We start from the raw sequence: 25,489 nt of genomic DNA, 5'->3' as shown, positions 1-25,489 counted from the left end.
CCCCACAGTCCAAAGACATGCGGTACAGGTGAAATGGGTAGGCTAAAATGGACCGTAGTGTGTGTGTGTGTGTGTGTGTGAATGAGTCTGTGTGGATGTTTCCCCAGAGATGGGTTGCGGCTTGAAGGGCATCCACTGCGTAAAACATATGCTGGATAAGTTGGTGGTTCATTCTGCTGTGGTGACCTCAGATTAATAAAGGGACTAAGCCGAAAAGAAAATGAATGAATGAATGAATGAATGAATGAATGAATTTTCTGCAATGAAATAGAAGTCAAAGTGCATTTACTGATTATTATGAATTAAAAGCTCTTCTGCTACTTAATATTTTTGTGGAAACTGTGATTCAGTTTTATCAAAAGTCTAAGTATTGTCTGTGTGACTGGAAGTGTCATAAACCAATGTTTATTTGCATTTCCCAGCAATTATAAAAAACAAACAAACATCCACCACATTAAGGCAGTAAATCTGAAACGCACAGGTGAAATGAACAGCTCATTCAGCAGGATTGAGGAGGTTTATTAGTCGCTGTGAATCAGAAATATGTAGAACTGAGTCAGTAACAGGTTGAAATAGCAGCTCTGTGAGTCACAGAACTCTGCAATTTCATTCACATGTTAAACTCAGACTCATTCATGAGGAAAACTACACAATCTGAAGCCTCATAGCGCTATCTGCTGGTACAACACATTATGACAAACATTCAGTGCTCAGAGGAATCATCTATGCTAAAATATACACAAAAACTATACCTTTCTTACTTGGAGCTTTTGTTTCTAGTCCAAATATCTACTAATTCTTAAATCAAGAAGCATTTTTATGCATTTACATGACTTGTTTTAGGAAATAATCAGACAAAATTAGGTGAGTTTTTCCTTAAAACAAGAAAAATAATCTGCCAGTGAGGTAAGCTAGATATAATTATTCAAAAGGAAAATACTAAATCATTTTGTGCACCCAAAAGTAACAGGTTAATCTTAGAGATGCAAAATTTACCTGCAATTCAAGAAATGACCTGAATATATCAGTCAAACACAGCCTATATGTTTCATACTGAAACTACTGTTAAAGTAGCCCTGAACCTACATATATCAGAATATATACACCTTATAAAATAATATAAAATGATTATATCAAATGACCTTTGTTTAAATATCTAATAATGAGTATGAAATGATTTATAAACACAAATACACAGAACTGTATTCTGGCACTGATTACTGTGATTACTGATAAATGAGAGATGGTGTATTCTCTGTTCTAGCGAGCGAGATCATAAACATGTTCCTCAGCATTACTATTGGTGTTGTTTGGTGGAACAATAGTTGTGACTGAGCCGGAGCTTTTCGGGTCGTCTGAAAAATGACCAGCAACATCCTTGTGAATGTGAAAGTAATACAAGAAGAGGAAAAACCCTGAAAAAAAAAAGACCAGAGAAAATAATTTCAATTAATAAAAACACTAAACTAAACTAAAATAAAAATATTTTAAGATTTATTTCATGTAATTTGCTAAAAATGTGTACAAAAACATAAGGACTCCTAAGTAAAGTTTGATGCATATTTCTCACTAGCTATAAACAATGATAATAAATGTAAAATATAAAAAAAGAATATACAGAGCATTTTTTTTTGTTGTTACAGCCTTTTTCCAAAATTGATTAAATTAATTGATTTGCTCGACATTCTACACACAATCCCCCATAATGACAATGTGAACAAAGAGTTTTAGAAATTGTTGCAAATTTATTAAAAATAAAAAAGCTGTAAAATTTTAGCTCAGGTACATTCTGCGTCCACTGATCATTCTTGAGATGTTTCAGCAGCTTCATTTTAGTTCACCTGTAGTCAATTCAGCTGATTGGACATAATGTGAAAAGGCTACACCTGTCTATATAAGGGCCCAGGGTTCACAGTGCATGTCAAAGCACAAACCAAGCATGAGGACAAAGGAATTGTCTGTAGACCTGCGAGACAGGATTGTCTATAGGCACAAGGCTGGGGAAGGTTACAGAAACATTTCTGCTGCTCTGAAAGTTCAATGAGCACAGCGGCCTCCATCATCCGTAAGTGGAAGATGTTTAACCACCAGGACTCTTCCTAGAGCTGGCCGGCCATCTAAGCTGAGTGATCGGGGGAGAAGGGCCTTAGTCAGGGAGGTGATCAAAAACCCGATGGTCACTCTGTCTAAGCTCCAGCGTTCTTCTGTGGAGAGAGGAGAACCTTACAGAAGGACAACCATCTGTGCAGCAATCCACCAATCAGGCCTGTATGGTAGAGTGGCCAGACTGAAGACACTCCCTATCTGGAATTTGCCAAAAGGCATCTGAAGGACTCTCAGACCATCAGAAACTAAACTCTCTGCTCTGAGACTTAAATTGAACTCATTGGAGTGAAAGCCAGGAGTTACGCTTTAAGAAAAGCAGGCAGCGCTCATCACCAGGTTAACAGCATCCCTACAGTGAAGCATGGTGGTGTTGGCATCATGCTGTTGGGATGTTTTTCAGCAGCAGGAACTGGAAGACTAGTCAGGATAGAGGGAAAGATGAATGCAGCAATGTACAGAGACATCCTGAATGAAGACCTGCACAAGAGTGCTCTCCACCTCAGACTGGGGCGATGTTTCATCTTCCAGCAGGACAATGACCCAAACCACACCGCCAAAATATCAGTGGAGTGGCTTCACAACAACTCTGTGAATGCCCATGAGTGGCCCAGCCAGAGCCCAGACCTAAATCCTTGTGAACATCTCTGGAGAGATCTGAAAATGGCTCTACACCGTCGCTTCCCATCCAACCTGACAGAGCTTGAGAGGTACAACAAAAAGGAAGAGGCAAAAATGCCCAAATTCAGGTGTGCCAAGCTTGTGGGATCATATTCAAAAAGATTCAAGGCTGTAATCGCTGCCAAAAGGCCATTAACAAAGTATTGAGCAAAGCCTGTGAATACTGATGTACAGGTGATTTATCAGCTTTATTATTTTTTAATAAATTTGCAACAATTTCAAAAACTCTTTGTTCACATTGTCATTATGGGGGATTGTGTGTAGAATGTTGAGGAAATCAATCAATTTAATCCATTTCAGAATAAGGCTGTAACATAAAAAAAAAAAATGTGGAAAGTGCTATGAATACTTTCCAGATTCACTGTATAATATTTGCTAACACTTTTTTTTAAGGTTCATTTCTCACTTTTAACAAAGACTTTATGTCTCAGTAAACTCCCAATTACTCAATTTATTACAAAAATTCTGTAATTTACTGGTTTGAAACAAGTAAAGGGTGAACTATCCCTATAAGAGTATTTGGGCTCAGGTGTTTTTATAGGATTAGGAATATAAAGTGAGAATATGTACTTTATAAGTACTAATAAACAGCCAAAACCTTAACAATATACTTAAACTAAAGTGTTAATGAAAATATTTTATCAACAATAAAAGACATGCATTCATTAATCTAACAATAAGCTAAAATCTGAGTGTGCAGTAGAAGCCCTCAGTTTCTCACCCTGAAAGGAGTTGAGCGCACAGAAGATGTAATATGAGGGAATGAGCATCGGTCCATAACTGAAGAAGGCAACAGCCCACGTCAGACCAAACAGAAGAAACAAACTCAACACCATCATCAGCTGCTTTCTGAACGTCTGTCTCTTGCCCACAATCGCTCTTGTGTCTCTGGACTGGATTATCCTAGTGAGGATAGTGATGATGAAGATTCCTATTGTGAAGATGAAAACAAAGATGTAGTATCCAGTGTTCAGTACATAGTGAATTAAAGGATTTGTAATCCAGCACCTGCAATTACAAGAGCATGAAATTCAATTGAAAGGACACTTAGAAGATATTTTAAACATTGATATCTCATGAGTTTGTGACTTAATAACTAAGCATACATTTGTGCAATTTTTCCAGACGATGCAGTTAGGATCACTTTGTTATATCCTCCTACAGAAACAACTGCAATAACAGCTGGAGCCGAAAACCCTGAAACACATGCAAAACAAGGATATTATCAGTAAAAAACAACATCGCACACCCTGAGGTGTATTGCCACTATTATCTGCCAAGGCACAAGGTCAACATTCAAAACAGCTTTTGTTTAGGAAGTCCAACAAAAATTACCACAAGACAAAATTAGGAAGTCCACATGACTGATTAGAGCAAAAAAAGTATTTTAGACAAAATGCAAACAAATCTAAACAACGAAAAAAGTGACAATTAAAGTAAATCTGGACAGAGGACTTAATGGCAAGGACGAGAGCAGGTAAAACGCAAAAACAAAGTGATAAGTGAAGACAGGAGGGTAGAATTAATAGGGTAGTCTGACAAGAACAAAATAATCACAAATTAACCTGAAACAAAAACACTGGCAGGGCTCGAAATGAACCTTTTTCCTTGGTAGCACCGGTGCTCCTAACTTAAAAAATTTAGTCGCACACACCAATTATGAGGACCGTTACTATAAGATTTATACAAACAGATTTATTGCATTTGAAATCAACACTAATCAAGCTAACAAGCAAATATATATATATATATATATATATATATATATATATATATATATATATATATATATATATATGCAAGCATGAGGAAAACATGTCTCAACAAAATCCCGTTGTCATAAGAAAATAGATTTTTATAGCATAACTGAATACTGCACGCACTGCTTGACATGAATGAATCTGTTAACGGTATAACTGTGCTGTTCTCACAAGTGCTGTCTGATATTGCACTGATGCTTTTGACACATACTGTACCTTATTATATGCATGTCATGTTAATACCAATAACAGTCTTTTCATGTGTAGCGATATTAGTTTACTCAGTTTAAGCCTGTTTGCGATAGTGTACGTGGTGTAATTTGACATATATCTGCCACTTGCATGGCGGACAGCATCTGGCGATTATATGAAGGATTAAACAGAAGCTCTCGTGCTAGATGTGGCACAGTTACCTGAAAACTCCATCCCACAGACTATTCATAGCGGACTTAAAGCCAAATGAAGTCTTTTATCCACTCTTGGAAAAGTGTAGATGGTGGATTAACATTCAGCACATGATAACTAGTAAGATGTGTCTTTATTTGTAGCTTTAGATGTCGTGGTTTCTAAAACACAATCTGTCCGTGTTATCTTCATTCTCATCTTCAGCGCTTTATAATTTTTCGCGGTAGTAGCTCTCTTTGTCATCCCAAACCAGAACGCACTGACTGAGTGATTGACAGCTGATATTAACCAATCATTCGTGTTCAGTGCTAGAGCAGTGGTGGGCCAATAAGAAGAGCGTGAAGGCAGGGCAAGCATTACGGACTTGGATTTGTTTACTGCAGCAAGTTGACATGACAACTGTTTAAAACCATTCCTGAGCGCTGCGTTTCACGTTTCGAGTGCAGACAAAGAGCTTAGAGATGCATTCTGCGTAAAATTCTCCTGAATCTGCACATGTGGTGAACATTTTGCTGTAAAAACTGGTCACACACAACAATTTTAAGCACTCAAAGAAATGCTCCCAAATATATTTCCGTGCTTCTGGATTTCTGTTAAAGAGGTTCCTGTCAGATTCTGAGCTATTGTTTGGGTTTTTTCTACTCTTTTTCTCCTCATGATGTCGCCATTTTCCCCAGTCAGGGCTCGAAATTGCAAGCATTTGGGTTTGGCATTTTATCTATGCGCATATGCAACCAAAATGCTCGCAATTTCAAGCCCTGACTGGGGAAAATGGCGAATTTCCCCATCCTCAACACCTGCCAGGACTTTGAATTAAACCTGCAACCTTTTGATTACAACTTCTAATTAATGCCTATACTGCATTGTGCAGCTCAAGTTTGGAAAAGATTGTAGTCCTGCTTTTATGCCCTCCTGGATATATGCTTCCATGGCCCTTTTCTCAGGAGGAGACAATGAAATCGCCCAGCCCTAAGGGGGCCACATGCTGGGCAAAAGCTCTATGGCATAATCATATGGCCTATGTGGGGGTAAAACCGAAGTGCTCTGTTTCCTGAAGCATCACTGAAGTGTGCGGTTCTGGAGTGGAACTAGAGAAAGGTCAATAGGCTCTCATGACTCAAGATTATTACTAGGCGAGTTTAAGAAAACGTTATGTCCCCAGTGGAGAATCTCACCATAACGCCAGTCAATGTGGGGGTTATGAAGAGTAAAACAGGCATAAACAAAAAGATCAGAGGTGGGTCAGTAGACTTAATTAAATAGAAGGGCACCTTCCATGGGGTGGAAGACAGAAACATGCAAAAGAACAGTAAGATAGGTAACAGCTCCAGGGTCTATAAGTCTCCCACCCAACAGCATCACCTTCAGTGGTTAGCTAATGCCATGTCTATAAAGTTTCCCGCTGCTCCAGAATCAACAAGAGCTTGGAGTAGATGTTCCTCATATCCCAATGTCAAGGTAATGGGTAAGACAGAAGTTGTTAAGAGAGGCAAGTTGAATAACTCCCAAGACAGCTCTCTACCTACTGCCTGTGATGGAGAGTTTTTCCTTTAATTTGGTACAATCTGAGTAAAACTGACCAGCCCCTTTCCAACAGAGGCAGAGATGACTCCCTATATCATGGGTGTGTTGCTGAAGAGAGATGTGGGCGTGGCCCAGCTGCATAGGGTCTGTGGAATCTGGTTCTGAAAAAACTAGCTGACTCAGTGGCACCTGGAGTAGAATGGAGGTTCGGAAAATGTAAAGGAACATACTGGATGGTAGGTCTTTTCTCTCTTGGATGGTTGTTTTGGAAGTTAGCTCAATCAGGGTCAATCGAGAGTGTTAACTGGATCTCGGGTAGTCAACTCATCCTTGAGAGCCTCAGACAGACCATTCTGGATACAATGAGTGTTTCATCATTCAAGCCTGCTCCTGCGGCAATTGTCCAAAACTGCATGGCAAAGTCTGCTGCTCTCCCATCTTCTTGACATAAGGTGACATAAGGTGTCTTGAATGTTTGAATACACTATGTCAGTGGTCACCAAACTTGTTCCTGGAGGGCCGGTGTCCTGCAGATTTTAGCTTTAACCCTAATCAAACACAGCTGAACAAGCTAATCAAGGCCTTACTATGTATACTTGAAACAACCAGGCAGGTGTGTTGAGGCAAGTTGGAGCTAAACCCTGCAGGGACACCGGCCCTCCAGGACCAAGATTGGTGACCCCTGCACTATGTAATTCTTTTATAAATATGGATTAATGGGGCAGCGGCATACAAACAGACTAAAACAAACAGAGGTGGTAACTCAAGTATCTGGACCTTACCTTACCTTACGGCAAAGATGAGATCAGGTCAAACCCATAAACCAAGCAATAAATGGAGCCAAAACTGTAGAATAAGTATACCCTATGTGATAAGACACAGCTGAACAATATGAACACAAATGAACCCTAAGAAAAACAATGTGGAAAATGGTGACAACATTTAGAAAAAAAAAAGAAAAAACACAAACAAAATCTCTCAATCATTTGCTCCATCACTCACCCCAGCCCAACACGGTGATCTTCCTCATGTAGTTTGTGATGGTGACGTTCTGTCGGATGAGCCATAAGTACATATGAAGAGCTTGAATGAAGAACCAGGTGAATGTGGTCAGCATGGAGTAATGCATCAGCAGAGCTATGAAGACACAAGCATTCTTGTCTCCTGAGTTTGCCACGCTCTCGTTCGACAGAAAAGACACATTCAGGAGAAACAGAGCACCGAACATGTTGATCAGGATCTTCGTGGCCTGATTGGATTTGGCTTTCCTGTTGAAATAGAAAAACAACCTGTGTTAGTAACTTTATCTGTCACAATAAATAGTTTAATATTTATGTTGTGCTTTAGTAGACTCTACCGCAGCAGAAAATGCATGAACAGAGCGATGGCCAGAAAAAACACAGAGATCCCACAGCCGATAGCAGAGATGAGGGTCAGTGACTCCAGATACGGCGCTACAGCATTTGCATCTGTGACCGGAGACTGAGAAATCAGAGAAAAGCAGATTGAATCAGATCAGCTGGATGATATTTTTAATACCATTTGTTTCCTTTTAGCAAGAAATCTATTTTAGAAGCAAGTTTGATTGTTATTTTTTATGGTCATCTTTTGTAAGTTCATATATCAACAATATGTAAAGAATAATACAAAATGCACATCTGAGGTGGTGATATGAAGTGGAGTAACCGCTATATCTTGGGTGTGCATTATTTTCTAATTATTCACCAGCCCGGACTACACCATTTCAATTATCTCGTCTCCACTGCTGCTCCTCTGTTCAGATGTTGTATTTCAGGCTTTTGTCGGGTTTTTGTCCTCCTCAAACATCTCCTGTGTGTAGCACTAGTTTCTTCCACACCTCCTCCAATGCCTACTGTTGTGTTTTGATCTGATTTTTAGCTGTGCAATTACTCTAATCATTCAGTGTAGTGATATAGAGTTGTAATGCGCTCAATACCTGCCGGAACTACTTTAGCTGTGTGTTTATCTGATAATAACCAAACCCTTCAGAATGCTCATCTGCCAATTAGAAACAAGCACTCAACTACCCTGTAGTGGAAAAAAAATTCTCACCATCAGCACTGCGAAGAACGTCAGATGTGAACATGAACACTTTATGGTGCTACTGTCGATTTTTCTTGTATCACAGCCAAATGTCGTCCACTCAAGATTTCCTTCAAAGCAGAGAGAGCCACAGACAATGCTGAATACATTTAATTAGCTCGGTCAATAGACCCTTTTCACAAGACTGTGATGATGTGTTTCAACAGTCATCTGCATCTTAAATCCTGGAAAGTTATATATTATATAATGCATATAAATATTTATTGATACAAAAGTATGTATGTTTATAAAGTTACATTTTGTATCAGGAATGTTGCCAGACTGGGGCACGAGCACAGACAATTTTTACTGGGGCTAATGTATTATATCATCTTTCCATCAGATTTAAACAGGCAAGATTATGCAATGTGTTTGTAATGCAGCATCTATGGGGGCAGGACAGTAAATTTGAAGTTGTTTCCTCTTCTATCTGCCTTTTTCAGTTTCGCACTATTTTTTTTTTTTTTCATTTTCATGAAAGTTGTGAAAACACTATTGTGAGGTTTATTTTTTTTGGATATTTGAGCAAATTGGGGAGCAAAAAATGTGTTCTACTCTCCAATTCTCTGCGCTGTAAGTTTAGCAATAAATGACACTTCTGCTGCTGTCAAAGCAAGAAATGTGAAAAGAGTTTATGAACACTTGTCAATAGAGCCATAAATAAATGTACCTTTTCCATTCCAAGAAGTGCAGGACGGACCACCAACCTGAAGGAACATGTTTGAGGATTATTTGGCTTCAGTGTCTGGTTATATATATATATATATATCTTTAAAAAGAGAGTGTTCTTCAACAAAACATTCATTACCAGATCCTTATTAGTAAAGGTTATTTCAATGTTGTTGGTGAGGTTGGAGATTTTGGCTCCCATTGTTATTCCATAAACCTCATTGTTCAAAATCGTGTAGTTTTTAGTTTGATTCTGAAGGAGAAACCAGACAAGAATAGAGTCGTCATTTATAGAGGAATTAGGAAAAGTTTTTTCAAAGAAATACATTTTTTGAAGAATCATAAATTATCCTCCCATATAACAAAAGGACATTTAAAGAGAAACACAGAGCCTGTTACTTTATTCCCCATGTTAGTGAACCGCAGAACTCCAACAAATGCACTTCCATTGTTTTCCAGTCGGGATTTATTAAAGGCTTCACTGGGAAACATTGCAGTCCACAAACAGCCTGTGTTCATGTCATTTTGACTCATAATAACCTGAAAAGGAGAGGTAGGAATGATTGATAGCACAACCTGTACAACATACCTCAAACTTTACAGAAGCTTTACTATGGTGTTGTTTGAACTGTAGCAGATGGTCATGTCTTCCGTCTCTGTGTTTGTATCTTGTATTTGCAAAAGACCAATAACATTGTCTATCACAATCATCGCATTGGTTTTATTATTGTATTTCATATTGTCTATCAAAGCAGACTTCAGAAAGTCCAATGAGTCTCTGTGGAAAAGATTGAATTATTTGTTTGCCTGTATTTCAGTTTCTGGCTTGAAATCTCTGTATAACCACACACTTACGCTGCGTTTGAAGGAATAACGTCTCCATTCTCATCTTCTAGATCATTTCTTTGTATTTTGTATTTTGTCTCATATGGATTATCACTGTCAGATGGCATTTCCTCAAAATAAACACGACTCTTATTGCATTTGACACAGCTCCAGTTTTGGTTGTAGCAGTTTTTGTTGTGGCCGTTCACACCGGTGCCCCTGTTTGGGGCTGGGGTGCCGTTCACACCGGTGCCCCTGTTTGGGGCTGGGGTGCCGTTCACACCGGTGCCACTGTTTGGGGCTGGGGTGCCGTTTAGACCGGTGCCTATGTTTTGGGCTGGGGTGCCGTTCAGACCGGTGACTCTGTTTGGGCCTGGAGTGCCGTTTAGACCGGTGCCTCTGTTTGGGCCTGGGGTGCCGTTTAGACCGGTGCCTCTGTTTTGGGCTGGGGTGCCGTTTAGACCGGTGCCTCTGTTTGGGCCTGGGGTGCCGTTTAGACCGGTGCCTCTGTTTGGGCCTGGGGTGCCGTTTAGACCGGTGCCTCTGTTTGGGCCTGGGGTGCCGTTTAGACCGGTGCCTCTGTTTTGGGCTGGGGTGCCGGTTAGACCGGTGCCTCTGTTTGGGCCTGGGGTGCCGTTTAGACCGGTGCCTATGTTTTGGGCTGGGGTGCTGTTTAGACCGGTGCCTCTGTTTGGGCCTGGGGTGCCGTTTAGACCGGTGCCTATGTTTTGGGCTGGGGTGCTGTTTAGACCGGTGCCTCTGTTTGGGGCTGGGGTGCCTTTCAGACCGGTGCCTATGTTTTGGGCTGGGGTGCCGTTCAGACCGGTGCCTCTGTTTGGGCCTGGGGTGCCGTTTAGACCGGTGCCTCTGTTTTGGTCTGGGGTGCTGTTTAGACCGGTGCCTATGTTTTGGGCTGGGGTGCCGTTCAGACCGGTGCCTCTGTTTGGGCCTGGGGTGCCGTTTAGACCGGTGCCTCTGTTTTGGTCTGGGGTGCTGTTTAGACCGGTGCCTCTGTTTGGGCCTGGGGTGCCGTTTAGACCGGTGCCTATGTTTTGGGCTGGGGTGCCGTTCAGACCGGTGCCTCTGTTTTGGTCTGGGGTGCTGTTTAGACCGGTGCCTATGTTTTGGGCTGGGGTGCCGTTCAGACCGGTGCCTCTGTTTTGGTCTGGGGTGCTGTTTAGACCGGTGCCTCTGTTTGGGGCTGGGGTGCCTTTCAGACCGGTGCCTATGTTTTGGGCTGGGGTGCCGTTCAGACCGGTGCCTCTGTTTGGGGCTGGGGTGCCATTCACATCGGTGCCTCTGTTTTGGGCTGGGGTGCCGTTCAGACCGGTGCCTCTGTTTGGGGCTGGGGTGCCATTCACATCGGTGCCTCTGTTTTGGGCTGGGGTGCTGTTCAGACTGGTGCCTCTGTTTTGGGCTGGGGTGCCATTCACACCGGTGCCTCTGTTTTGGGCTAAGGTGCTGTTCAGACTGGTGCCTCTGTTTTGGGCTAAGGTGCTGTTCAGACTGGTGCCTTTGTTTTGGGCTAAGGTGCTGTTCAGACTGGTGCCTCTGTTTTGGGCTAAGGTGCTGTTCAGACTGGTGCCTTTGTTTTGGGCTAGGGTGCTGTTTAGACCACTGTCGCTGTTTAGGATGGCGCTGCTGTTTTGGTTGTTGCTATTTTGTTTTTTACAGCTTTGGTTGTTCCAATACAGAATGTATACACTAGTTTCTTCTACACATAGAAAAAAAGGATGTATTTCATTTAGTTTTTCAGTAATAATATTGTACAAATAAAAGTGATGTACTGTAACACCTGCTTCTTATTTATCCTGGTTAAAAAAAGCTTAAACCAGCCTAAGCATATTGACGGGTTTTAGCTGGTCATTTCCCAACCTGGCAAGCTAAGACAAGCCTGGCCAATGGGCAAACCCCCTCTAAAACTAGGCTGGTCAACCAGCTAAAACCAACCAAACAAACAAACTTAAGCAATTTTTTCCAGAAGGGTATATAGAAATCAAACATAGTTTGTCCTAAAAAATGTAGTCCATTATAATTATTTAGATGTAAATTTAATTTAAATGTTAATGCAAAAGTAGACATATCAAGCTTTCTTTAGATACATCTCTCGTGTTTTTTTGTTGAGTATTTGCTCAGTTTTAATTCATTTTAATGACATGTTTTTCAATACAATGTCTACAACTTGCGCGAGTCTCGTGCAGACTATTTGTAATAACAAAGCCTTGGGGTGTGGTAGCATTAACTCTAACGAGTTCAGACTAAAAAAAACTAGACAAAGCGTTGTTTTCATACTGATTACTTAATTAAACAATATTTGTTTTCAACATGCACTTACTGCATTTAAAAGTAGACACTTCAAGGTTTCTATATATATATATATATATATATATATATATATTTGTGTGTGTCTCGTGTCTGTGTGTTTTTTCGAGTTTCAGCGCATTTTACTTACAATTTCAAAAAACAGTTTAGGAGAGAGAAAAGACAGATTGCGTACACTGTATATTATCCTAGTTTTGAAAAAGCACACACATCTGTTGTCTTTGTGAGTGTACACATTGAAAACTAGACACCTTACAGATTCAATTGATGTATTGATCTTATCTGTACGATCAAAACTGAATGTGTAATTTAAGTTCATTTCAGCTTTAAGAGGTGAAAACTTGTCAGAACGCGTATACGCAGTCTTTGACTACAGGGGGTTAAGTCAACCTGAAACAACTGCTGAAAAAAACAAACGTATAAAGACACAGACTCACGGTTGCAGAGATCAGTGCTGTATGGAGCATTTCTACATTTCTTTCCAACATCATCAAGAGAAATTTCCAAACCTCAATAAACAGTGAAACACAATTCACATAACTATCAAGACAAACATTGTATAATTGGAAAGAAAGAATAGAATAAATAGGAATTAAGGACCAATGTGAATGAAACATGACAGGTAAAGATGTTTAGAAATTTACACTGTCTAACAACAGTTCTTCAGAATCTTAATGTGATTTGTTTGCATGGGACATCACTAAACCAGCTTTTTTCATTGTTTTTATTTTATTTTTATTTATTTTATTTTTGCAGAGAAATACTACTAAGCCTCAGTAAAATATTAAAGAGACATTATTATTTGATACCTGTCATACCATGTATATTTCTTTCTTTTAAATGTACCAAACAAGCAAACAAAAAGTTCTGGATGAGGATATTTTTACCTGCAGTCCATTTACATTTACATTTAGCAGTTGATTTAATCCAAAACAACTTGCAAATGGAAAAAAAAGCCCTTTAAATCACCAAAGAGCATTAGGCTTGTTACAATGTTCTTATTTTAATTAATTGTTATTAATATGTAAATAAGCTTTTAATATAGTATACGGTAGGGGTTCCCAAACTTTTCCGTCCGCAACCCCCAAAATAACAATGCCAGTGACTCGCGACCCCCAATATTCTCTGAGGTTGTTATAAATACAGAAACCTCGCATGCAATGACGCAGACACACCAATTAAATTTGTGTCAGTGCTTTAAATGTGCCAGAAAGTATAACCTGATGTTATAAAAATCAAAATGCATCTGACGCTATTGCTGCCTTTATTATAATGTAATTACCCCAGGGGTCGCAATCCAATAGATCTAGTAACTATAAGCTACTATAGTAACTATATATTAACTATAAACGACTATTTTTATTTTCAGTATAGTTATGGATAAAGTATGTTAATTCTTATGGTTTAATAAAAATAAATAGATAAATAAATTTTTGGAAATCACCAGGCGACCCCCCTTCATTGCCCCGCGACCCCTCGGGGGGTCCCGACCCCCACTTTGAGAACCACTGGTATACGGAATTATCATGATATGATAATCATATGATAATCAATAATAATGATTATCATGACCTATGCTGCAAAAAGGTTTTGCTTTAACTGGGATAACTAAAAATATAAGTGTACTGCTTTATTTCATATACATTTTCAGAGTAAACAAATGTTTCAACCACAATTTAATTGCAAAAGAAATTTAACTACAATAAAAATAATAAATAAACACTAGTTGGTGCATTCAAATGAAGAGTACTGTTAGTATTAGTTAAGAAAAAAACAACAATTTTATTTGTCATTAACTCCATTAAATAAATCGTTATGACTTCGCAACTACAATTTTAAAATGTTAAACTTAACATAACCTAATAATAATGAAAGCTTTTCTAGTTTTCATGGTGATTTGAATTAAATTACCTTATGTTAAGAATTAACCTTAAAATGTTGCTAAAAGTTTTAAATTTACAACCCAAACCAAAAGCTGGCATGACTAGTACGACTATTTGGATAACTTTTTGAAAAGTGCTGTATTTTGGGATTGTTGTCCCACTGTCTGAGGTGGTTACAGCCCTGAATTAAAGGGCACCTACTTTTTAAGCTGTTTGAACAGAAATATGTGTAGGTATAGTGTATAGGCGGTCATATTGGGGTTATATAAACACACTGAGTCCTATTTTTTTTTTTAAATTAAACATTATATTAACGGTGGGCCAATTGGTTTTCAGACCGACCACAACTTGACGTAGGAGTGCGGTCCCCCCGCCCACCGAACTGATTGACAGCTGCATAACATGTCCTGGTAGTTACATGTACAATCATGTCAACAAGAGAAGACAAGTGCAAAGCAGCCAGGAATAAAAGGTCTATTCAGTTTGCTAGGATCATCAATCATAATCAAATATGATCAAGAGTGAGTTTCACATGTTTAAAATGTTTTAAAACAGAACGTGTGTAATGAAGTACAGCGATTTACTTCAGCTTCATCAGCACAGCCGTGTTTCAGAACAATTATAAAGGAATACGCTTCAATCTCGCTTTGTGGACGTTAAATCAGTTTTATTTTCTACATTAACATGACAGATATCCATACAGCAGCGGAGATTAACCTGTATCCTGTCACAATTGACATACAAAACAGTGCACAGTTAAACGCGCGCTGTCTGTATGCGTATCGTGTCCGTGCTCGATATGTGTGTGTGCGCATGAACTTTGTAACAACATTGGACTGTATTTTGACGATCCATGTGCACACACGTCGTGTTGGAATCCACTTTTGCTAATATAAGGATGGAATAATCCGTTTTGCGCCGTGCCGCATGGTCAAAAAGGGTTGAGTTTATTTTCTTAATGAGTTATAGGTGTGTTTTGAGAATAAACCAATCAGAGTCTCATCTCCCATTCTCTTTAAGAGCCAGCTGCATTATGCCATAAGTGCATTTGCTATTTACAAGACGACTTTGTAAGTGGAAGAACTAAATGCTTCACTAGAGAGAAAACAGTTAAACAGAGCATCTGCAGCGCGAGAATGAAAGATAAGGCATCTCTTAATCTACTTTTTACTTTCGCTCTCGTGGATGGGGAAACATGTTGTATGCACAGATATCCATTAGCCTATACATAATTAATTATGTTTGTTAAGCGCAAATATTCGTTTCAAAACTATTTCTAAATTCAGTTCTAATTTCCAGCAAATTAATAAATGAACAATAATAATGAAGTGTGCTCAAAAACCTGAGTTATATCCTAAAACACATGCTGTGCCCTATATGGTCTAAAACCTGACAGGTGGACAAATCTAAGCTTGTTTTTAATAAAACAAATATAAATATGGATATATTAAATAATACTGCTAATAATAATAACATTATACCAAAGCAAATTGTTATGAATTAACTGAAAAAAAGATGAAGAAGGCATGGAAGTATGGTTTTTATATTTATGTAGGCTAGAAAATAATATGTTTTGTAATATTTTAATCCTTTATATTTATATCCTATATCTATTCTTATTATATCCTATATATATCCTTAATATTTTTTTTTTCATTTGTAAAGTTATTTGCGTATTGCTCTACATCTTGTGTGTATTAAGCAGTGTGTAAACGAGGCCCACAACTAACGCGCTCTGTGCTGCACTATAGACCAGCTTTGATCTGATCTATTGAACATTCTATTTTAGTTCCTCAAAATGGCAACGCGCCAGCAATGAGCCTCAACATGCCTCTTTTTTAGAGCAGAATGCCTGTGGGCGCACATATGACCGCAAATGCATTTGCCATTTAAACAGCATGCTGCAAAACATCAAAACAACTCTTGCGTCAAGCTGAAACTAGAAAACAACAATTGCGTCGTGCCTTGTGCCACATTGCGCCGTGTGTATGATAGAGCCCATTGTGTGTGACTCATCATTGTAACTTAACACAGCAAATGCATCAAATACTCATTGGGAAAGTTCTTACTGTAGTATTTTTCACAAATGCTACCTAAGATCTGCTTCCTTTATGTCTTTTTGTTGTCTGACGGAGCCGAGGGAGGAGATTAAGGCACACAGAAAGGCGCGTTGAAACAGTGGGCGGGGAGGACTCGCCTTAAAGGCGCAGTATAGCAAAACTGCCACTCAGTGCAAAAATGTATAAAAAAGAATCTTATAAAAGGTATAATAAAAAAACCTGATGGGTGTTTTAAACTGACACTTTACAGACACATTCTGTAGACACAAAAGATTCATATTAAATCTGAAAAAAGGGGTAAACTAGGTGCCCTTTAAATATTCGTGTAAAAAAAAAGAAAGCCCATTCCTATTGTGGCCTCTTAATCATGTATTGCGTAATAACTAAAATAACTTGCTGTAAACATACAATTTCAACTAAAATATGGAAATTGACAAAAAAGAAAATTTCTTCATCTGAAAAGGGTCCTAGAAGGAAAAACAAAGCATTAACCCATGTGTCTAGTGTAGGATGACCCAAACCTTGTGTTGTCTGACAAGTCTCACTTGGCAATACTGTTGGTAACAGACTTATTATTGGTAACTGACTTGTAAAGTTCAAACTATGTGGGCTACATTGTCCTGAAACCAAAGAGAACAATTACCATTAGTTATTTTTTCCCCCTAACTCAAGGATGGTTTCTAAATAAAATATATGCAGGTTTACCTTCAGAAAGGATGTTTAGATTGACACTGGTTAAGTTAAACTTATCTTCAGAATAATCATGGTGAAATATCATTTGTAACACTGAAAGAAAAAAACACCATGAGTTATTCATTGTCACCAGTGCTTTAAAAAATGTTTTTAAAATGATATAGATACCACATCTACCTGGAGAATTACTGCTGTTGCAGAAACAGACATCATTCAATTCAATTTTATCAGAGGATATTGTGATTTTAGAATCACAAGCTGTACAAACATTTGAGGGTACAATTATGCAACAATGACAAAATATGAGCACTTTTTTTAGAAGTAATTAAAATAATTTCTACATTTTTGTTTTCACACATTTATTTTTAAGTTGATAAACATTACTTTCTGTATGAATCGTACTTATCTGTTCAGTGAGGCAGCAGAGGATCATCATGATCAGACGCAGCACATTCAGCTTCTGTCCAGACATAATTCCCACAGACCTGACAGAGACACACGTGTTTAATGTTGTTTTCTACAGGCTCTGAACACAAATCCTACATCAGTTTCTCATTACATTCCCCAGATCAAAATCCACAGAACAGAGAAGAGAGACTTTCATCCGTTCACCTCTGAAGCTTCTGGATAATGGTGTTAATGACAGAAAGTTCTCTGGCACACATGCAAATCAGGGGCATATTTGAGCTCTAACTGTGAATGTCAGTGTTCATTTACATTCAGCTCTGGGTCATCATGTCGTATATATTTATTTCAAGTAGTAACAAGATCCATAAACTTGAAAACAAACTCAAGATGAGAATAAGACAATATGTAGATTTATTTAAAGAGCAAATGTACAATTTTTTTTACTCTTTAACAAAACATGACCTTTATTTACAATGAAAAGCACTTCAGTAAACATGATATGTTCAATCAATGACATCTTGTTATCTTCATCTTAATAATCTGCATTTAACTTATAAAGTTCATCTTGATAAAGGAATTAGCAGTTTTTAAAGGTTTTGTGTACTTTCATTTTAAAATATGGACTATTTTCATGAATTTTGGTAAGCTTCTGTATCAGATAATGATGCAAATTTCTGAACCCACATGCGTGTTAATATTAATAACATCCAGAATTTGTTTTTAAATAAGATACAATGGTGTTTGTGTTACTCAAACACGCACAAGAAGGATTATAACACTGAATGAATCAAACATCAGAAAATTCAGTCCTCAAACAATAATAACTCACACTGCACTGCTGTTATTAAGTTCTTAAACATTCTGACAATGTTCTCTCAAAGTTAATCAATAGACAATTTGTTAATAATTTAATAATGCTCTTTAGACATTAACACAAAAAAACATTTATACATTGTTCATGTGGCTTTATAGTTGAACTTTAAGCTAACATTCATTCGTTAATTTTGTTTTTCGGCTTAGTCCCTTTATTTATCAGGGGTCGCCACAGCAGAATTGTCATGAATCTGGTTTGATAATTGTCAATCTTTTCACTTCTGTGTTTCCCCTACCAGCTGTCAGCGCTTGCAATCAGTGCGAGCGCTGATCAGCAGTCACCTGTTCTCGCTTTGTCATTATTGACACTCCTATATCTACCTCCCTTATTTCTCCCTCTGTTGTCAGATTATTGTTAGTCTGTGCGTTTGTTCTCCGTGTAGTTTGTGCATCGTTTGTCTTGTCTCGTCAAGTCTCCTCGTGATTCATCCCTCCTGTGTTCATCATTTCATGTTGTGAGCGTCGCAGCTTGCTTGATTACCTGTTGACTGTGTGCTCTGACCATCAGCACCCGGAGGTCAGTGTTTCCCGCATCGCTGTGGTGGGCACAGACCGATCGGCTCACTCCCTCTCTCGCCCCGGCCGTGGGTGTTCCCCTTTTTGAGTTTGCTTTGAAGAACCGAATCTGTGTGATTCATTTGAATTACTGACAGACTGCCTTTGTTGAACTGTTAATAAAGACCTGTTGAACTGTACAAACCTCTCCATTGATTCTGTTCCGTGACAGGAATGAACTGCCAACTCATTCAGCATATGTTTTATGCAGCGGACACCCTTCCAGCTGCAACCCAGTACTGGGAAACACCCACACACAGTCACATACACTACAGCCAATTTAGCTAATTCAATTCATCTACGGCATGTGTTTAGACTGTGAGGGAAACCGGAGCACCCGGAGGAAACCCACGCCAACATGACCTTCTTCCCTTCCCCACCACCATGCTTCCCTTTAAGCTAACATAAACTAAAACTTTCTTTTGTTTTAGACAACATGCAAATATAACTTTCCCACTGAATGATCCAATGGAATGTTCCCTGAACATTTGCATAAAAAACAAGCAAATAAACACAAATCAAATGTAATAAACAAATAACAACATTTATAACTAAAAGACGACAGCAAACAAAACAAATCTTAATTTAATTCAGCTGTTTCAATAAAATTGACTTTATTAGTGAGGCTCATAACTCTATAGACTGTTTTAAACAGCTCTCTCTCATTCAGATCTGATATTTGTCTAATGTTGTGGGCCTGATTTTGAAGATTAATACACTGTTTTCCTTTAGATTATTGGGATCAGGAATCCCTGTTTTCTAGTCCCAGTTTTTGTGCCGAAATATCTCGTAAATAGGTAAAGCACACTGTGAAATGTCTTTCTGTTAACAGTTTCTCATATTTTGTGATTCACAGGTTTTGTGTTTTGTGTGTATTTACAGGCATAAATTGCATAATGGGAGGTTGTTTTCTGCTCTGTCAACAGTTGATGTTGAAAATTCAACTTAAAGTGAGATTTATTGACATTGTAGCTCAAAATATTTTATATATGAACTAATAAATATAGAACTCAGTCCATAAAACAGGACAGGTAAATTTACTGGCAGTTTATTACCAGGTTGTTTTACCATTGCATTACATTTACAATACTAATACAGGCAATACACTGCAAAAAATGCTTTTCTATCTTAGATTTTTTTTGTCTTGTTTCTAGTCTAAATATCAAAAATTTCTCATATCAAGAGTCATTTTCTAGACAAGCAAAACATATTGTCTTGTTTTAAGAAATAATTTGCCAATATTAAGTGAGTTTTTCCATAAAACAAGCACAATAATCCTCCAATGGGGTCAGCAAAATAATCTTGTTTTTTCTTTTGACGCAAGATTAACTGGCTTACCCCATGGGCTGATTATTTAGCTTGTTTTAAGGAAAAACTCACTTATAGTTGACTGCTGTCGTCTTTTATATATATAGTTGAAGTACAAATTATTTACCCTCCTGTAAAGTTTTACATTTTAAAATTATATTTAACAGATTCAGGATTTTTTTCACAGTTTCCTATAGTTTTTTCTTCTGAAGAAAGTTTTAGTTGTTTTATTTCGGCTGGAATAAAAGCAGTTTTTAAGTTATTTAAGCCTATTTAAAGGTCAATATTATTAGCCCCCCTTAGCAATATTTGTTTTGGGTTGTCTTCAGCAGTGGTCCGCAGACTGGTACCGGACTGTGGATCTGTTGGTACAGGGCCACACAAGAAATCATTAATTATTTTTGTTTTATTTATTTTCTGAGTCTGAACAATCTTTTTTTTTGAAAAATCTTTTATTCTCTCATTTACGTCTAAATTAGTAAGAAACAGACGTCTTTGGAAATCTTCTTTGGGGAAAAGACCCTGTGAAGCACCCACAAACTGCCCAAACAGGCATCTCTGCTGCCCTCTATGATGACACACACATCCACTGGGTCCACTTCAGCTGTGGGGTTTTTAATCACTACCAATTTCATTATGTGATTTGTGTGGCCTTCAAGTTCATTCTCCTGTTAAAAAAAAAAAAAAAAAATTTTTTTCAGCACTGAACTGAACTAAATCATCGAGAGCATGTTTTAAACAAAGCAAAAGGCCGTCGCTTGGAGCATTCGCTGTTAAATCATTAACAATGATTGTATTATCCACAGTACTACAGCCGTAAAAATAGTGATCACGTTTAACTAATCCTGCGTTGAGAGAGGTTAGGACCGCCTACCTCATTAACATATGGACACAGAAATAAATAAATGTAAAAATGCAGAAATAAATGTAAAAATAAATAAATATAGAAATACAAAAAAATGTAGAAATAAACGTAGCATAACACAAATGGTACCAAAATAGCTGAATAAAAAATGACACTTTAACACAAAATTATTAATTTATGTATTTCTACATTTATTATTTCAGCATTGAATTAATTTATTTATAAATACATTTATCTATTTATACATTTATTTATTTATGTATTTCTACATGCATTTATTTATTAATTTATGTATTTTTACATTTATTTATTTCTGCATTTATTCATTTATTTATTTATACTTAGGTAATTTCTGGTCCTCCATATCCATCCTCATGAACCTTTGTGAAATGTAACCCAAACATTAGAGCACTTTCTTTTAGCCATTGCCTTAGCGCAGATGTGTTCGCAGATAATTACATTCCAAATGTAATTATTCCCACATTACATGGGGGTGAGTAAATTATCGTGACATTTTTTTATGAATGTGGAGTAATTCTTTAAGCACAATGTTCAATAAGGAAAATTAAACTATGTGTAATCATTTGAATACCTTGAAACTAGGGCTACACGATTTTGAGAAAAAAACCTAATTGCGGTTTTTCTGATAAATATTGTGATTGCAATGCGATTTTCGATTTTGAAGATGCTGGTATAGATCAGTAGTGTTTCCTCTGGATCTGGCCACAGGATGTCGATTTTACATTTAGCACACTTTTGCTTCACGTTGTTCTTCGCGAATCAAAAATAAGTTCAAACAGCTGAAGCATTCACACAAGCGAAGCGTATATCATGTTCTTCTCGAGTGCCATTAAAGATTCATTCAACATGAATGAATCATTTGAGAATGACCATTACCTCAAGTTCAAATACTGGAGTGGAGTAGCTTCGCTGTTTATAAATTTCAGACATTGACAATGATGAAAACTACTATAATTAAGTGATATAGATGTTTTTTCACATTAGCAGGTGCGAGTACTGGGCAATTAAAATTTAAAAGCTAATTTGACTGACCACAAATTCTAAAATGTGAATCTGTCACTGTGGTGTCGACAACAAAGAGAAGCGCGCAGATTATAATCTTCTGGTTGATTTTAACGTTGCACAACTTAACATTTGCATTCAATATATCAACAAGTTAAATAAAACTTACCTGTAATTCAATTGCCGTCCCACCACGTTGGCAATGACATGGAAAATGGCGACCCCGTGATTCCCTCCTGGATGTTGACGCATGCGCAATTTGCGGTACCAAAGCAAATATTTAAGAGTATACTTTACTCATTTTTTAAGTGTTGCATTTTTTTTACTGTTAAAAAATAGATAGTGTAGGTAGAATGTACCCATTATGTTGCATTTTAGATGCTAACTCATAAACTTAATTAAACTTTAACTGATTTTCTTGGGTGGTATTTAACACCCCCTTGAGTAATTTTTTACAGTGTACCAATGATCTTCTGGTAAGCGGTTAATGTGACTTTTTTCAATTTTATACAGTTCCTTTTACAGCACCGATGTTGTAATGCAATTAAAATACAATCAGTTAAACAGACTCAAGCAGTCATTTAGTTGTTCAAGCAAAAAATGAGATAAAATGCCTTTTACACGTGTCCGTCAGGATCAGCTCTGAAACACCATTGAAAATACTGTGGTAAAATACATATCCATATTTTTACATGGCGTGGAAAATTTGAATTTATTGCATTGCTTCACAAAGTTGATGATAAGAGAGTTAACGTAACAGTGTTGATGATAACAGAGTAGATGGCTAAAGTTTATCAATAACAGAGTTGCCGATGATAGAGTTGACGATAATAGAGATGACGACAACTGAGTTGAACGTAACAGAGTTTACGATAACAGAGTTGATATAAGAGACTTTATGATAACAGAGTTGACAGTCAGAGTTGATGATAATAGTTGACCATAGTATTGTTGATGATAAGACATTAACAGAGTTGACAATAACAGAGTTGATGATAACAGAGTTGACAGTAATAGTTGACAATAAAATATTTGACAGTAACAGAGTTGATGATAACAGAGTTGATGATGAGAGAGTTGATGATAACAAAGTTTACGATAACAGAGTTGATGATAACAGAGTTGATGATAACAGAGTTGATGATAACAGAGTTGATGATAACAAAGTTTACGATAACAGAGTTGATGATAACAGAGTTGATGATAACAGAGTTGATGATAACAGAGTTGATGATAACAAAGTTTACGATAACAGAGTTGATGATAACAGAGTTGATGATAACAGAGTTGATGATAACAGAGTTGATGATAACAAAGTTTACGATAACAGAGTTGATGATAACAGAGTTGATGATAACAGAGTTGATGATAACAGAGTTGATGATAACAGAGTTGATGATGAGAGAGTTGATGATAACAAAGTTTACGATAACAGAGTTGATGATAACAGAGTTGACAGTAACAGTTGACAATAAAATATTTGACAGTAACAGAGTTGATGATAACAGAGTTGATGATGAGAGAGTTAACTAACAATTAACAATAATAGAGTTTACGATGACAGAGTTGATAATAAGAGACTTTACGGTAACAGAGTTGACAGTCAAAGTTGATGATAATAGCTGACAATAGTAAAGTTGATGATAAGAGAGTTCACAGTAAGAGTTTAAAATAAAAGTTTTGACAGTAAACAGACTTGACGATAACAGAGGTTATAATAACAGAGTTGACAATAACAGAGTTTACAATAACAGAGTTCACGATAACAGAGTTTACAATAACAGAGTTGATGATAACAGAGTTGATATCAGAGTTGACGATAACAGAGTTTACAATAACAGAGTTGATAATAACAGAGTTGATATCAGAGTTGATGATAACAGAGTTTACAATAACAGAGTTTATAATAACAGAGTTTACGATAACAGAGTTGACAATAACAGAGTTGATGATAACAGAGTTGACAGTAATAGTTGACAATAAAATATTTGACAGTAACAGAGTTGATGATAACAGAGTTGATGATGAGAGAGTTGATGATAACAGAGTTTACGATAACAGAGTTGATGATATCAGAGTTGACGATAACAGAGTTGATGATAACAGAATTGACGATAACAGGTTTACCATAACAGAGTTTACGATAACAAAGTTGATGATAACAGAGTTTACGATAACAGAGTTGATGATAACAGAGGTGACGATAACAGAGTTGATGATAACAGAGTTGATGATAACAGAGTTGATGATAACAGTTGATAATAAGAGTCTTGACGATAACAAAGTTGACGATAACAGAGTTGATGATAACAGAGTTGACGATAACAGAGTTGACGATAACAGAGTTGATGATAACAGAGTTCACGATAACAGAGTTGATGATAACAGAGTTGATGATAACAGACTTGATGATAACAGAGTTGATGATAACAGAGTTAATGATAACAGTGTTGATGATAACAGAGTGATGATAACAGTGTTGATGATAACAGTGTTGATGATAACAGAGTGATGATAACAGTGTTGATGATAACAGAGTTGATGATAACAGAGTTGATGATAACAGAGTTGATGATAACAGTGTTGATGATAACAGAGTGATGATAACAGTGTTGATGATAACAGAGTGATGATAACAGTGTTGATGATAACAGTGTTGATGATAACAGAGTTGATGATAACAGAGTTGATGATAACAGAGTTGATGATAACAGTGTTGATGATAACAGTTGATAATAAGAGTCTTGACTATAACAAAGTTGACGATAACAGAGTTGATGATAACAGAGGTGACGATAACAGAGTTGATGATAACAGAGTTGATGATAACAGAGTTGATGATAACAGTTGATAATAAGAGTCTTGACGATAACAAAGTTGACGATAACAGAGTTGATGATAACAGAGTTGACGATAACAGAGTTGACGATAACAGAGTTGATGATAACAGAGTTCACGATAACAGAGTTGATGATAACAGAGTTGATGATAACAGACTTGATGATAACAGAGTTGATGATAACAGAGTTAATGATAACAGTGTTGATGATAACAGAGTGATGATAACAGAGTGATGATAACAGTGTTGATGATAACAGAGTTGATGATAACAGTGTTGATGATAACAGAGTTGATGATAACAGAGTGATGATAACAGTGTTGATGATAACAGAGTTGACGATAACAGAGTTGATGATAACAGAGTTGATGATAACAGAGTTGATGATAACAGTGTTGATGATAACAGTTGATAATAAGAGTCTTGACTATAACAAAGTTGACGATAACAGAGTTGACGGTCACAAAGTTGATGGTAACAAAGTTGTTATAAGGGAGTTGGCAGTCACAGAGTTGATCGTAACAGAGTTGATAAAATTTGATGATAGGAGAGTTGATGATAGTAGCGATGACAGTAACAGAGTTGATGAT

At 37.3% G+C, this 25,489-nt stretch overlaps 1 protein-coding gene and 1 long non-coding RNA gene across 3 annotated transcripts in view; one reads left to right on the top strand and one right to left on the bottom strand.

Annotated features, from left to right (window-relative positions):
* Window positions 1-25,489, top strand: part of LOC141378489 (uncharacterized) — a 182,725-nt gene that overhangs the window by 141,216 nt on the left and 16,020 nt on the right. The gene's annotated exons all lie outside the window — the stretch shown is intronic.
* LOC141378484 (adhesion G-protein coupled receptor G2-like) lies at window positions 505-17,653 on the bottom strand. 2 transcript variants are annotated; one of them, XR_012393140.1, is made up of 14 exons: window positions 17,588-17,653; window positions 17,206-17,513; window positions 17,041-17,121; window positions 16,857-16,955; window positions 12,830-12,901; window positions 9,645-9,785; window positions 9,385-9,498; window positions 9,247-9,283; window positions 8,547-8,647; window positions 7,831-7,955; window positions 7,476-7,741; window positions 3,891-3,981; window positions 3,506-3,715; window positions 505-1,415 (listed from the first exon to the last, which is right to left on the bottom strand). XR_012393140.1 is itself a non-coding variant. In XM_073927985.1 (9 exons), exons 1-9 carry the CDS (start codon window positions 9,777-9,779, stop codon window positions 1,261-1,263), a joined length of 1,311 nt encoding a protein of 436 aa, XP_073784086.1. In that variant the 5' UTR covers window positions 9,780-9,853; the 3' UTR covers window positions 505-1,260. The 2 variants fall into 2 exon arrangements, 1 of the variants encoding a protein (XP_073784086.1); XM_073927985.1 differs by lacking the exons at window positions 12,830-12,901; window positions 16,857-16,955; window positions 17,041-17,121; window positions 17,206-17,513; window positions 17,588-17,653 and having other exon boundaries at window positions 3,506-3,792; window positions 9,645-9,853.

Source organism: Danio rerio, chromosome 17, assembly GCF_049306965.1.
Source record: "Danio rerio strain Tuebingen ecotype United States chromosome 17, GRCz12tu, whole genome shotgun sequence".
NCBI classification, from domain to species: domain Eukaryota; kingdom Metazoa; phylum Chordata; class Actinopteri; order Cypriniformes; family Danionidae; genus Danio; species Danio rerio.
Note: the sequence above shows the minus strand (reverse complement) of the source record. Positions and strands in the feature narration are given on the sequence as shown.

Bases quoted from the DNA above. Each gene is read 5' to 3' on its own strand.
- LOC141378484 (XM_073927985.1), bottom strand. From the start codon at position 9,779: ATGAGTCAAAATGACATGAACACAGGCTGTTTGTGGACTGCAATGTTT. The intron at 7,956-8,546 runs GTGAGAATTTTT...CTGATTTCTCAG, and splicing joins CGTTCTTCGCAGTGCTGATG to TCTCCGGTCACAGATGCAAA. The intron at 3,793-3,890 runs GTATGCTTAGTT...TTGTAATTGCAG, and splicing joins TCTGGAAAAATTGCACAAAT to GTGCTGGATTACAAATCCTT.